Source organism: Cherax quadricarinatus, chromosome 25 (genome assembly GCF_038502225.1).
Source record: "Cherax quadricarinatus isolate ZL_2023a chromosome 25, ASM3850222v1, whole genome shotgun sequence".
Taxonomy (NCBI): Eukaryota; Metazoa; Arthropoda; class Malacostraca; order Decapoda; family Parastacidae; genus Cherax; species Cherax quadricarinatus.
In genome coordinates, this window is record NC_091316.1 from 11,225,117 (window position 1) to 11,241,059 (window position 15,943).

At 38.4% G+C, this 15,943-nt stretch overlaps 1 protein-coding gene across 36 annotated transcripts in view; it reads left to right on the top strand.

Annotated features, from left to right (window-relative positions):
* Positions 1-15,943, top strand: part of LOC128689952 (uncharacterized) — a 1,227,005-nt gene that overhangs the window by 1,187,234 nt on the left and 23,828 nt on the right. For 35 of the 36 annotated variants that reach the window (XM_070088626.1, XM_070088623.1, XM_070088625.1 and 32 more), the window contains 3 exons: positions 1,363-1,477; positions 3,519-3,630; positions 7,854-7,979. In XM_070088626.1, coding sequence (XP_069944727.1) covers positions 1,363-1,477; positions 3,519-3,630; positions 7,854-7,979 — 353 coding nt within the window. The remainder of the gene's footprint in view (positions 1-1,362; positions 1,478-3,518; positions 3,631-7,853; positions 7,980-15,943) is intronic. The other variant, XM_070088610.1, reaches the window with a different exon arrangement.

The window sequence follows — 15,943 nt, forward strand, 5'->3', positions numbered from 1 at the left end:
TCGCAAAGTTAGCGGTCTCGGCGATGTTTACGCATCGGCGATTTTGCCCACTTTGAGCCCCATTTTCGGCCAATTTCACTGTACTAGTCGACAAAAAACATGAATGTTTCGCTAGAACTCCATTTTTTCTATCGAATGGGTGCAAGAAACCACCCATTTATAAATTCAACTATCCAGTACAGTGGTCAGAATTTAGCAATTTTGCCAATTTCACACAAATTTCAAAAGATGCCAATTTCCAAATAGGGTCCAGAATAAACAAGAAAGACATTCCTGGCACTAAAATGACATTTCCTCTAGTCATTAGTCACGTCTCAAGGCCCCTCTTATATTCTTTTGCTTTCCACTTTGAATTTTTATTCTCACAAAAAATATAAGATTTACTGTTATGCAGACTACTGCATTAGTGTAAAAAATGGTATAAATATTATTGGTGCACTAGTAAAAGAATATTAGACTCACCAGTTGACGTGTATTGCACGCTTGGCACGATTTGTTTACTTTTGAAGTTTGGTAAAAATCGAACATTTCTGCTACTTTGAGCTCAATTTCAAGGCACCTTTCATTGTAAAACCAGTCAAAATCATCTCAATTTCTGTAATATGTCTTCCATTCTATAAAATGAGACCAAGAAAACTAGAATACAACAATAAATACCATACGAAAATACACTGCAAAGTCGCCGATTTATTAAAAAAAAATGGTCAAAGTTTTTTTTTTCTCATTATGCACTGTGTGCTGCAGGATTTTTTTTAGACTGCACACTGACCACATAGACCCATTCTTTCATATGAAGGCCTACCAGCTTTCTCCCACTAGATTTGAGGCCGCTAGAATTTATGAGTACGTACTAGTACGTCAAAAACCCCTACGCGTAAAACGTACTAGTACGACCAAAACCCTCAAAGGGTTAAAGGCTTGAGTTAGAAAATAATTTCAGCTGTTTTAAATTATATAAGAGAATCTATTTACACTCCCTTATTACATAATACTGCATATTTTTCATTAATATTTAGGAAATCTATTTGGAAACATCAATAACAATACCAACTTATTGGTTTATTGTAGATAAAATTACTATATATTAAGAAATATAAGAAACTCTTGATGTTAGATATGCTCTTGGGTGGCACCACATTCAAATGCTAGATTAACATACATTTTACACAGTTTTTTAATATTCTAGAAGAAACCATTACACTTAAACCAACCTAGAAATGTGTGAATTCTTTCCCAACTTTTCATAATCAATGATGTGTATATCGAAATGGTGTACTAATAGTTATTTTGAGTTAATGTAAATTTAGGTACTGTAGATATAAAGTTAATAATGGCCCAACGAAAATTTTGTTTTTACCAAAGGGAGTTGTCATTCAACAAAGGCGAAGTTATCTTCATCCGTCGACAGATAGATAAAAACTGGTATGAGGGAGAGTTGCGAGGATCAGTTGGTATCTTCCCCTGCAACTATGTTGAGGTAATTACCTTGCCATTGCAGTTATAAAAGGATATGTTTGTAAAGATATTCCCATGACATTAAATGTTGAACAAGTGGGGAATTGTTAAGATATAATTTTTTTGGTATCACAAAGGTGAAGTCTGCATAATAAATACAACATTGAACATAATAGGCTTTATTCATTGTGTTACAATATTGATAATATGTCAGTTTTAAATTGTGGATGAACAGGTCATTTATGGATAGTTATACATGTACAACTTTATTGTAATTTTTTCTTTAAGTACATGTAAGGGGTACTTAAGAATTAGTAATTGCCTGTCAACCACATTCTGTGGTGCCCTTGATAGGGACAAGAAAACCAGAGGCTTGTAAATGGTTGCTCTGTTTTATCTGAGTCTTACCATTTTATTTGTAGTTAAAATAGTCCTTTCTTTGACCATATCAGTGGGTAGATATTACACTGTATAGCCCCTATGGGTTTAGTGCTTTCCCAAGATTATAGCAGTAATGGCTAGATCCTTCCATAGGATTGTTATTGTATATTGCCAGTTCTGAATTGTGGATGGCCACATTTCAAATTGAGTTTTGTCATTTCCAGTAAGCTAGTTACTTAGTAAAGTTTTGTTATTCACTTCATTTAGTCACTTATGAGATCAGTACTGTCACTTCCTGTTTTAAAAACTGACAGTTCTGTAGAATTCAGCCTATTCTTATAAATGAACCCACTTAATTCTGGGTCTTATCTTGAAAGTTACATTTTACTATCAAAGTATTTTGTCTACCCATTTCTCTTACTCCTTTGAGCTAATTTGTAGTACATCTTTATCAGTCTTATGAGTCATTGTTGATATGTCTAGACCATTGCTGAGTATTTCTCTAAATTCACTTTACTGCCCCACTTTACATCACATGTCTTCTGTGCTACTCCACATGTTCTATACTTGTCAGTAGCCCACCCACTTAATTGTATATTTCTTGTTCCTCCCTGTACATAATACTACACATTTCTTAAATGGACAATTTCAACAGCTGGAATTTTAGTTATTCATCCTTTTCTGATACTTCAGTCCCATAGGTTGTGCTTTTTACTTGTGGTGTGTGTTTAGTGCAGTTCTTGTATGTTTTTACTCAATGTGAGATTGTTTGGTTCACCTGAAGTCCTGAGCAATAGAAGAAAAGCAGATTGCTTAATAGTATAGTGATGACATATTGAAGGGTCTACATGAACTAAACCCCAAGTGCTGAAAACATACAAAGGTAAAGGGGGGAGGAAAAACTCTAATAGGTCATCAGATGTTTGTCATAATAAAAGTAATTATCTTTAGGTAGAACAAAATAAAGTGCAGCATACCGGGTAAAATTTAGTGTTAAACATTTATAATTGGGTTTAAAAGATAAGTGTTTCTTTAATGCACCAGTTGCCTTTTCCCACCTAAGCAAGGTGATCAAAATTGAAAAAGGAGATACACTCACCATCATTCATTTGATAGCTGTCTTGCCAGAAGTGTGTTAAAATCACATTTCAGGTGACCCTCAGAACTAGCCAGTCTCCCACAATAGGTCCTCTTTGCTCATTGGTAATTGTGGTTAATATTCATTATCATTTATTATTATTATTATTATTATCAAAACTAAGCACTAAACCCATGAGGGTCATACAGCATGATCAATATTCAACCCAGTTATTTCAAGATAATTTACTACTTTGCATTATTGTTCTTTCTCTCATAAGATACCATTTTTTTTTAAGTTTAGGACTAAAACAACTTTAATCTTTGACCCAGGCCAAAAATGTTACTAAAGAATAATGTTGAAAATGCATTTAGAAGTATATAATCATATTAATGTTTTGTAAGGGTTTATACAATGCCAGAAGGAATGGGTGGGTCTGAAAAGAAATAAAATTTGATCCAAAAAGGGAATGAAAGCTCCACTTTAAAGGTAGTGCATGTCATATAAGTTAAGCTGTAGTACAAACTTAGTGTACTTGTTCTTTGTTATAATAACAAATGAGCTACAGTAGATTTCTTTTTTTTTATTGAATATTTATCGACAGATTGTGCCTTACGAAAGCATTAAGACATTGACCAGGAAACCAACAGAAGGTCAAGCAAGAGCCAGATTTAACTTCCAAGCTCAAACCTCTATGGAGATGTCCCTTAGCAAAGGTGAGCAGTTGATAAATGCACTGTATTTTGAAGATGCAATTTCTTGTAATATAATGTATGATACTGAAAGTGTGCCTGCCTTGTTTGTGATTTATGAAGAGATCTCTAAAGTCGGCTCCTCACTGATGCCTGAAGTGGCATCAATTTGCTTCACCTGTAATGCCAATCTTTTCAGCTAATGCCCTTCCTTTATCCTTTGTACTGTCTTCCCATCCCCATACCATTCTCTTTTGTCTTGTCAGTCTGTATGACCTATATGGGTTTAGTACTTTACATAATCTGTAGCCAGCCAACACGAAATTTTGGTTAGCAAGGCCTTCTTAGAGAGAATAGAGGTAGGAGGCAGAGAGAAATTCTTACCCGGCCCAGGAGCAGAAGCAGGAATAGTAGGAAGAGTGAATTCGTGGTTCACCCAGAAGCACACACAGAAAAATGTTAACAGTACAGGAGCATGGAAAATATATAGAAAGCAAAGAACACAGGAAAGCGAGTGGAAGAGTCTGAACGACAGTTTGAAATTTACATAGCATTAAAAGTCATCTCTGAAGAAGGTTGCTTAACAGCCACATCAGAAGAAAGAACATTAGCAGACCAGATAATAAGGTTGAAGAAGGTAGGAAAAAATCTCTCGCAAGAAGTGACCAGAAGATTTAAGGCTTTATTGGAGGAAATAGTGGCACTACTGAGTCAGATGAAAAGAGTATATTAACGAGTACTGGATACAGTACTCCCAACAGAATAGTTTAAAAAATTACTTGGTGAACTAGATACTTCGATGGTACTGGGACCAGATATATCTCTGTGGGCTCTGAAGAGCAGGACCACTGTGAATCACTACCCACAAACTTCGAAGTTATTTGAGGTGGGGCAGCTGCTTCATGTGTGGACAACAACAGTGTAGTCCTGGTATTTAAGAAAGGGAACAAACAGGCAGCATTAAATTACAGGCCAGTGTCATTGATAATTAGGAGCATGGAACACTTGGAAAGGAATAGGTTTATAAAGAACAGCTGGCATATCCATAGAGATAGTAAATTGTGCTGCACAAACATACTGGAGTTCTGTGACAGTAACAAAAATAAGAGGAATAGAAACTTATATAGATATAGAGAGATATTCTTTCTTTCAACGTACCAGCTGTATCCCACTGAGGTGGGGTGGCCCAAAAGAAAAAACAAAAGTTTCTCCTTTTAAATTTAGTAATATATACAGGAGAAGGGGTTACTAGCCCCTTGCTCCCGGCATTTTAGTCGCCTCTTATGACATGCATGGCTTACAGAGGAAGAATTCTGTTCCACTTCCCCATGGATAATAGAGAGATATATGGTGAGATATAATGAGATAGAGATATGGATGGACTACATATTTTTGGACCATGAAGACAATAGTTAAGGAGTGGGTAGAAATATGGAAGACAGTACCATAGATCAAGGAATACTTACCACAAAGGAAACAGGGTGATTGTCCAGGAAGAGATGTTGGAATGGGCAAGTGTGATGAGTGGGGTTCCACAAGGGTCAATACTGGGACCACTATTGTTTCCTGTACATGTGCTAACGGTGTCTCATGGCTTGGTTGGCAGCGCACACTGCTCACACAATGAATGTCTGTGGTTCAATCCCAAGTAGGAACTGGGTGTTACTACACTGTTGTGGGTCGCATCCTGGGGGGTGGTAGTATACCTCAGATAAGGCTCTGGGCCTTGAAATGAGCTAAGGTAGAATAATAGCTCCTGGTCTGTTAATTTGATTTGTATAAAAGAGAGAGAGAGTCAGAAACACTGTTTGCAAATGAGGAAAATGCAAACAGGAGAGGACCAGTAAAGACTTAATGTACCTACATAAACTGCAGGATTGGTCTAGCAGTTATCTCTTAAAATTTAACTCCAGTAAATGCAAAGTTACAAAAACTAAGTTAGGGCAAAACAGGCTAGAAATGGAGTACAGGTTTGGGATTCAGAGGCTGCAAAATTCATTCATTAAGTATATCACCTGAGGTGAAAGTCAGCTGAATAGCTTCTACACATCTGGCAGATCTAAGATTAGTTTTAAGGACTCAAAGGAGGAGTCATTCATGGCTCTATATATGATGTGTCAGGTCCTTACTGAAGTGCAGCACCAGTATGGAAACCACACTTGATCAAGCATATCGAGAAACTAGAAAAAAGTGCCAAGACTTGCAACAAGATTTGTCTTGGAGATGAGGGATATGAATTATAAGGAGAGATAAAAGAAGCTAAGCCTGATAACATAAGTGGACAGAGGTACCAGGGGTGACATGATATTGACTTGACAAAATGCCAAAAGCAATTGGTAGACAGTAACCACCAGGGAGGTACTACCATCCTGTCAAGTGAGTGAAATGGAAACCTGTAATTGTTTTACATGATCATAGGATTGCTGTTGTCTTTTTTTTTTTTTTCTCTCTCTCTCTCTCATAAATACATGGGATAATAGGCATATCTTGCTGCTTCTACATACACTTACATCACCCTGCACATGCTTGTGCATGCATATATATATATATATATATTTACACACCCATCTGGGTTTTCTTCTATTTTCTTAATAATTCTTTATTTCCTCTTATCTCCATGGAAAAGTGGAAAAGAATTCTACCTCTGTAAGCCATGTGTGTCATAAGAGGTGACTACAATGCCGGGAGCAAGAGGCTAGTAATCCCCTCTGTATAAATTGCTCATTTTTTGTTTTAGGGTACCTTGCCACAGTGGGATATGGCCAGTTCGTTGAAAAAAAAAAAAATAGGGATAGACTGTTTAAGAGGTGGGAAATGGATGACCCAGCTGTGAAAGTGTCTATTCTCAAATATCTAAATGCATCCATTTCCTCTGTACTCCCTCACTTCCTGGAGAGAGTTTACCTGGAGAGAGTTCTGGGGGTCAACGCCCCCGCGGCCCGGTCTGTGACCAGGCCTCCTGGTGGATCAGAGCCTGATCAACCAGGCTGTTGCTGCTGGCTGCACGCAAACCAACGTACGAGCCACAGCCCGGCTGATCCGGAACTGACTTTAGGTGCTTGTCCAGTGCCAGCTTGAAGACTGCCAGGGGTCTGTTGGTAATCCCCCTTATGTGTGCTGGGAGGCAGTTGAACAGTCTCGGGCCCCTGACACTTATTGTATGGTCTCTTAACGTGCTAGTGACACCCCTGCTTTTCATTGGGGGGATGGTGCATCGTCTGCCAAGTCTTTTGCTTTCGTAGTGAGTGATTTTCGTGTGCAAGTTCGGTACTAGTCCCTCTAGGATTTTCCAGGTGTATATAATCATGTATCTCTCCCTCCTGCGTTCCAGGGAATACAGGTTTAGGAACCTCAAACGCTCCCAATAATTGAGGTGTTTTATCTCCGTTATGCGCGCCGTGAAAGTTCTCTGTACATTTTCTAGGTCAGCAATTTCACCTGCCTTGAAAGGTGCTGTTAGTGTGCAGCAATATTCCAGCCTAGATAGAACAAGTGACCTGAAGAGTGTCATCAGTGTGATATTCAGTATATAATTACCCAGATTGTTACTCTCATCACATTATTATTATTTTTTTTTATATTAATAAGTCCTAAACCAGTATGGGTTACATATACAGCACAAGGAAGAAATTTTTGTTTTAACATACTGGCTGTCTCTCACTAAGGTAGGGTGACCCAGACAGGAAGAAACACATTCACCAATATTTGCTCTATCACTGTCTTGCCAGAAGCATGCCAATATATAGCTCAGATGCCCCAACAGACTGCAGTTTCCTTACCTCTCCTTCAGAGGGCAGGTACCATACTTCTCACCTCCAGGACTCAAGTCCAGTTAACTGGTTTCCTGTAATCCCTTCATAAATGTTACCTTGCTCACACTCCAACAGCATCAAAAGTCATAAAAACCACTTGCATCCACTCCTGTCTAACATGTTCACACACACCTGTTGGATGTCCAATCCCCCTCACACACAAAACCTTCTTTAGTCCCTCCCTCCAATCCTTCCTAGATGACCTCTACCCCTCATTCCCTCCACTACAGATTTATACGCCCTCCAAGTCATCCTATTTTGCTCCATCTTCTCTTAAGTGTCCAAAGTACCTCAACAGTCCCTCAGCTCGGTGGATAATACTTTTACTAAAGTTGTGTAAATATTGATTCAGTGCTTCCAGGTTTCACCTAAAATTTATGTTTCTTAAATATATTTAATTATAGAAATGATAGATATTGACGTTTCTTCTGACAGGGGAACTGGTTGTTTTAACTCGACGTGTTGACGAAAATTGGTATGAAGGTCGGATAGGTAACCGTAAAGGCATCTTCCCTGTCTCTTACGTCGACACATTGGTAGAACCAGGCAGTGATAGACCTAGTAAGTGAAACTTGTATTAATGATTAAGGTAACAGTTACAGGCTTTCAGTTATGATGATTCAGTGTTTAGTGATTTGTCAAGTTTACTCTTCCTTATTAATATCCTAAACCAGGGATGACCAAGCTTTAGTGAGACAGGATCTGTTTTTTTCCTAAGGTATCCCAGCATGATTCAGTATGGCCTAGTTTTTCTCAAATTATGTGTATTGATCACTGGAAGTTTAATAAAGACTCAGTGTGCATACCAGGACAGAATATCGAGTATATGCACAGCAAGAAAGTGAGGTCATTTTGTTTAAAGTAAAATCTAGTTTAACAAACCAATACTCAGTAAACATGTTCCTGTTGAATATTTGCTGTGTGGTAAAAATTTGCTCTAATGTGATCAGAGCTGTTGGTTGCTATGTGCTTTTCACTCATGTGATTAGAGCAAGTGGACATGGTCTTTTTCATTGCATTGTTACTATGCTGGTGAAGAACAGTATGATTTCTCTTTGAATATTACTCTGGTTTATACTGACATTCATTCATTAATATCCAGTGATAAACGTGTACAGAGTACCACAGTCAAACATTAATCATTTTAGCGAAAAATTAGGAAACATGATAACTGATGCACATATGAACAAAGACCACTTGCTGCTCACAGGAGATTTCAACATAAATCTACATAATCAGGACCCACAAGTAACTGAATTCACAAACACTGAGCAACTGCTTGTTGTTACCAACAATAACAAAACCTACAAGAATATCCGAGACTAGTATCTCCTTATTAGACCACATTTGGACTAACACCATATCCCCTTTAAAATCAGGCAAAATCACAGACACCACCAAAGACCACTACCCTACCTTTCTCATAATCAACCTAGGTAAATTGCCCCAAGACACTACTAAAGTTACCTTCAGACTACATAACGAGACAGCAGTTAATAATTTTATAGCAGCTATGAATAATGTCGACTGGCATAATGAGCTTGAAACATATACAGATATGAATGAATGTATTAATAATTTGCTAAAAAAAAAAACTTCCTCTGTAACAAGCATTGCCCTAAAAAATACTAAACCGATCACAGCTAAGAGACTGAATAGTCCCTGGCTAACAGCCAGCATCCTTAAATCCATTAACACAAAGCTTCTATATGAAAAGCATTACAGAATGGGTCACATAACTAGAGACCATTCTAAATGTTACTTGTCAATCCTTACCAGTCTGATAAGAAGGTCAAAAAAATTGTATTATGAAAACAGATTACATAACATAAAAGGTGATATGAGAAAAGACCTGGAAAACCCTATCCGAAATTCTAGGAACTAAAAAGATATCCAAAAACAAAATCAAATTAGCAAAATCGGATGAACCCCTACTCTCTCCAACTGAAAGGGCAAACAGACTCGATGTTTTCTTCACCATAGGAAAGAATCTAGCGAGCAAAATCCCAGTGTCAAACACCCATCCATCAGACTACCTCACGGGCACCTACCCAAATACACTATTCTTAGCCCCAACCAGCCCAACAGAAGTCTAGCTCATCATCAACACTCTTAAAAACAAGGCAGGAGACATAAATAACTTACCACCTTTTATGTACAAAAATGCTTCACAGGCACTGTCACCAGTAATTGCAACACTCTTTAACAAATTCATCGAATCCTCCAACTTCCCAGCAATTCTCAAAATAGCGAGGGTCACCCCAATCCACAAAGGAGGTGATCAAGCAGACTTGAATAACTATAGACGAATTTCTGACTTACCTCTGATCTCTAAAATCTTTGAAAAATTAATTCATAGACAGATCTATTCCTACCTTGTCTCACACAACATACTAAACCCTTGTCAGTTTGGATTCAGGAATAATAAAAGCACAAATGATGCTATTATACACATGCTAGAACTAATATGCACTGCTCTTAAACACTATTCATCAGCTCTCACCAAAGTAATAAAGAAAGCCAAACAACTATACTACTCCAGTAGATTCACAGACACTAGAGGAGATATAAAAAAGACCTGGAAAACACTCTCTCAGATTCTAGGGACCCACAAACTGAGAAAAACCAAGAATATTGTCCTAACTAAACCTAATGAAACACCACTACATCCCACTGACACAGCTAACAAGATAAACGACTTCTTTTCAAACATAGGATCTAATCTCGCCAGTAAAATCCCACATACCAATGCCCATGCCGGGGACTACCTAGATGGGAATTTCCCTAATTCCTTCTATCTTGCACCAACTGAGCCCACGGAAGTCATTGAGATTATAAAGTCACTTAAAAATAACTCGGGGAATCTGTCTCATGTCCCACCATTACTGTACAAGCGAGCGGCCCATGTCCTTTCGCATGCTATTTCATTACTTTTTAACAAGTCACTAGAGACTAGCACCTTCCCGAAACTACTCAAGATGGCAAGGGTTACACCAATACATAAAGGTGGTGACCCTACAGACTTAAACAACTATAGGCCAATATCTAACTTACCTTTGCTATCCAAAATCTTTGAGAAACTCGTGCACAGGAGACTGTATTCATTTATAACGGCTCAAAACATACTCAACCCCTGCCAATTTGGATTCAGGAAAAATAAAAGCACTAATGATGCAATCATAAAAATGCTAGATCTGCTTTACACAGCATTGGAAAATAAGGAATATCCACTAGGAATTTTTATTGACCTAAGAAAAGCTTTTGACACAGTAGACCACGACATCCTACTCCACAAACTTGATCATTACGGTATAAGAGGCCATGCGCTTGCTTATTTCAAATCTTACATTACTAATAGGTATCAGTACGTCACCATTAAAGACACAGCATCAGCAACACGGCCACTTGATACTGGAGTTCCGCAGGGAAGTGTCCTTGGTCCCCTGCTCTTCCTCATATACATCAATGACCTTCCAAACGTATCCCAACACCTGAAACCCATTCTCTTTGCTGATGACACGACTTATGTCATCTCTCACCCTAATCTTGCCACCCTCAACACCATTGTGAATGAGGAGCTGATTAAAATATCGACTTGGATGACAGCCAATAAACTTACGCTTAACACTGACAAAACCTACTATATTATGTTTGGTAGCAGAGCGGGAGATGCACAAATTAACATTAAGATTGACAACACTCTAATTACCAGAAATAATGGGGGCAAATTCCTAGGCCTATACCTTGACAACAACCTGAATTTCAGCACCCATATCCAGCATATAACCAAAAAAGTATCCAAAACGGTTGGGATCCTCTCCAAGATACGATACTACGTGCCGCAGAATGCCCTTCTCACACTATACCACTCACTCATTTATCCATACCTCACCTATGCTATTTGTGCTTGGGGATCAACTGCAGCAACACACCTAAAGCCAATAATAACCCAACAAAAAGCTGCAGTAAGAATAATCACTAAATCCCATCCCTGGCAACACACCCCCCCACTCTTCATAGACCTAAACTTACTCCCAGTTCAGTACATCCACACTTACTACTGTGCAATCTACATCTACAGGGCCTTAAACTCTAATATCAACCTTGACCTAAAACGCTTTCTTGATAGTTGTGACAGAACCCACAGGCATAACACCAGACACAAACATTTCTACGACATTCCCCGTGTCCGACTAAACCTTTACAAAAATTCAATGTATGTCAAAGGCCCTAAAATCTGGAATACCCTACCTGAGAACTCTAGAACTGCAGACACATTCATCACCTTCAAAACTACCATTAGAAAACATCTTATCTCCCTGATACACCCCGTCAACTAACTACACGAATACCACCTGGTGGTTCACACTTACACTCACTCACTCATTTGACCATAAACAGAAATATTAATCTCAATCTTAAAATAATGAATCCTGTGATACTCCAATACTGAAACTATGTACTGTGCCAAAACAAAAGCATTCACATTGCTAAACTCACAAACTAGTATTTAGTCACTTAGCCATAATACCAACTTACCTCATAATTTGTAATATTTTACAATTAAGAATAAAACTAAGTACAGTATGCCCGAAATGCCTAGCCATGCTAAGCGTTCTAGTGGTACACTCTGTAATCACAATTTTACTACATGTAAACCACACAATAACAAAATTTCTGTAAACTCAGCATTGTAATCCTTATAGAGAATAAACTTTGAATTTGAATTTGAAAGAAGTCCCACTGCGAATCTTCTTTGATTTACGTAATGCTTTTGATACTGTCGACCATGAAGCTTCGCCTAGATGGGTTTGGGAGTGAGTGCGAGATGGTGGGAGCTGGTGGGAAAAAAGATACCAGCAATGAGCTAAAGAGTTGGAGCTGCTTTAAGTGGCAAGTGGTTCACAGTTCAGGAAGAAGGAAGATAAGGAAGGTTAATAGAGAAGATGTGAGGGCAGGAAATCGATTCTCTGTTCTCCAGGATGAGTGTACTTCAGTGGTTAGTGAGGTTAAAGGTACCACTGACTCCCCTGCTAATCAAGGTAAGAATATTCTAATTGTAGGAGATTTCCAGGTAAGATATATGGACTATGCTTTTTGTAACAGAGATAGGAAGGTCAGACTGAGGGTGTGCCTCCCAGCAGCTGGTGTTGGGGACAGTCAGCAGGTTGGATAATATTATGTCAGGTAATGGGAACAAGCCCATTATCTGTCTTAGTGCTGGTGGAAATGACATCAGGAAGAGTAGGAGACAGGAGCTGCTGGATAAGTACAGGTCAGCCATAGAAGTTTGTCAGGTCTAAGGGAGGGATCCCAATCATATGTAGCATCTTGCCTGGAAGGGGAGTGGGCAATGAATGGGTGTCTAGGGCAATTGGTATAAATTGCTGGCTAGACAGGTATTGCAAGGAACTTGCCATTCATTGATAACTGGGACAAATTCTATGGCAAGCATGATATGTATGCAAGGGATGGGGTTCATTTCTTTGGGGTTGGAGTGGTTGCATTAGCCAATTCGATCGAGGGGGTCATTGATGACTTGTCTAGGAATTTAAACTGATAGATTACAGAGGTATGGGGGTTTGTGGGAAACAGTCAGGCTGCAGTATTAGGGTTGAAAACATCAGATATTACCAGAATACCCCAGAGATATGTTTAAATGGCAATATTCAAAATAAAAGTTGCTAGTAAAGGCAAAGCAATTGCTCAACAAACAGAGAGATAGTAGAGGGCAACTTTAAGGTTTACTATACAAATACTGTACAATAGCCCATCTATCTTATTTCTTAGACTCCTATGTCTAAGAAATAAGATAGATGGGCTAAGATTACAACAGGAAGGGTGGTGGAGTGGCGATGTATGTCAGAGATAATTTAAATTGTTGTGTTAGACAAGATGTAAGATTAGAAACATTGGACACAAAATCTGTTTGGCTGCAGTTTCTCAAAGGTTGTGAAAAATTAATTTTGGGTGTGATTTATAGGCCCCCAAACCTTGATAGGGAGTGCGGTAGGCTGCTATAGGACGAAATTCATAAGGCGTCTAGTGTTAATGGGAGATTTTAACTTCAGACAAATTGATTGGAACAGAATAACAGGAAATCTAAAGTCTAGTGACTTTCTTGTTACTGTTCAAGACTGCTTTTTAAAACAGTTTGTGACAGAACCAACTAGAGGAAACAATCTGCTTGACTTGGTTCTTGCCAACAAAGAATCACTAGTTTACCCTTAAACTGTCCGAACGTAGATCTATGTTCGCTCACATAGCACTCCGAACATAGATCTACGTTTTTTTACATGCTTTCTTATGGAGAAAATCAAGGTCGGAGCCCTACGTGTGCAAACATAGATCTACATTTGGACAGTTTAAGGGTTAATAATCTTGAGGTTAGTAATGAGTTAGGGAAAAGCGATCACAAATCGCTTAGTTTCAATGTACGTATCATGGAATTACCCAGATAACTGCAATGAAGTCACTGTTCCAGATTTCAGCTTGGCCGACTTCATGGGTATGAGAAATTACCTGGGTGGGCTAAATTGGGCTGACCTTACTATGTGTCAGGTAGGTAGGGTTAGTTGCCAATATGATGTATTTCAGAACATAGATTAAAACATCTCATTGGTCAAGAGAGAGGCATATATAGCTGTATCAAAAGGGGGGAAGGCCAGTTAAGAAATCAATATATTAAATTAAAGAGAGAAATAAAAAAGGAAAAAGAAAAGCAAAAAGGGATTATGAAGCTAAAGTTGCAAGGGATTCGAAGACTAACCCAAAAGGGTTCTTTCAGGTATACAGAAGTAAGATTAGGGACAAGATAGGCCCACTTAAGAGTAACTCAGATAAGATCACCGACAGTGATGAGGAAATGTGTAAACTTTTCAATACCCACTGCCTCTCAGTTTTTACTCAGGAAGATACTAGCAAAATTCCAGAAGTAATAAATTATATAGAACAGGACGATAATAAACTATGCACGATTAGGGTAGCTAGTGAATGGTCCTCAGGCAAATAGAGAAATTAAAACCTAACAAATCCCCAGGCCCTGATGAACTGTTTACAAGGGTTTTGAAGGAATGTAAAGAGGAACTTAGCATACCTTTGGCTAATCTTTTCAATATATCACTACAAACTGGCATAGTGCCAGACAAGTGGAAAATGGCAAATGTAATACCTATTTATAAGGCAGGTGACAGGTCCTTAGCTTTGAACTATAGACCAATAAGCCTTACCTCCATAGTTGGTAAATTTATGGTATCAATAATTGCTGAAGCAATATGTAGCCATCTTGAAATGCATAAATTGATTAATGAATCTCAGCATGGTTTTACAAAAGGGAGTTCCTGCCTTATGAATTTACTAACTCTTCACTAAGGTATTGGAGGTGGTAGATCATGGTACTGAATATGATATTGTGTATATGGACTTAAGTAAGGCTTTTGATAGAGTTCCACATCAGAGGCTGTTGAGAAAACTTAAGGCACAGGGAATAGAAGAGAAATTTTTTCCTGAGTAGAGGCATAGCTGATAAATAGGCAGCAGAGAGTTTACATAAATGGGGAGAAATCAGAATGGGGGCATGTCGCAAGCGGTCTTCCACAAGGGTCAGTGTTGGGCCCCTTGCTGTTCACAATCTACATAAACGACATAGATGAGGGAATAAATAGAGACATAAGCAGATTTGCTGATGACACCAAAATAGGCCGTTCAGTTCATTCTAATGAGGACATTAGAGCACTCCAGGATGATTTGAATAGACTGATGCAGTGGTCGGAGATGTGGCAGATGCAGTTTAATATAGACAAATGTAAAGTTCTAAATGTTGGACAGGAAAATAGCCATGCTACATATAAACTAAATAATGTAGATCTTAATATTACGGATTGCGAAAAGGATTTAGGAGTTACGGTTGGCAGTAATCTGAAACCAAGACAACAGGGCATAAGTGTTTGCAATAAAGCTAGCAGAATCCTTGGCTTCATAGCAAGAAGTATAAATAATGGAAGTCCTCAGGTTGTTCTTCAACTCTATATATCTTTGGTTAGGCCTCATTTAGGTTATGCTGCACAGTTTTGGTCACTGTATTACAGAATGGATATAAATGCACTGGAAAACGTACAAAGGAGGATGACAAAGTTGATCCCAGGTATCAGAAATCTTCCCTATGAGGATAGAGTGAGGGCTCTGAATCTGCACTCTCTAGAAAGGTGTAGAATTAGGGGGATATGATTGAGTTGTAAAAATGGAAAACAGGAATTAATAAAAGGGATGTAAATAGCCTGCTAAAAATATCTAAAATAAACAGGACTCGCAGCAATGGTTTTAAATTGGAAAAATTCAGATTCAGGAAAGATATAGGAAAGCACTGGTTTGGTAATAGAGTTGTGGATGAGTAGAACAAACTCCCGAGTACTGTCATATAAGCTAAGACGTTGTGTGGTTTTAAAAATAGGTTGGATAAATACATGTGGGTGTTGGTAGGTGCTAGTTGGACCTGACTAGCTTGTGCTACTAGGTTGGATGCCATG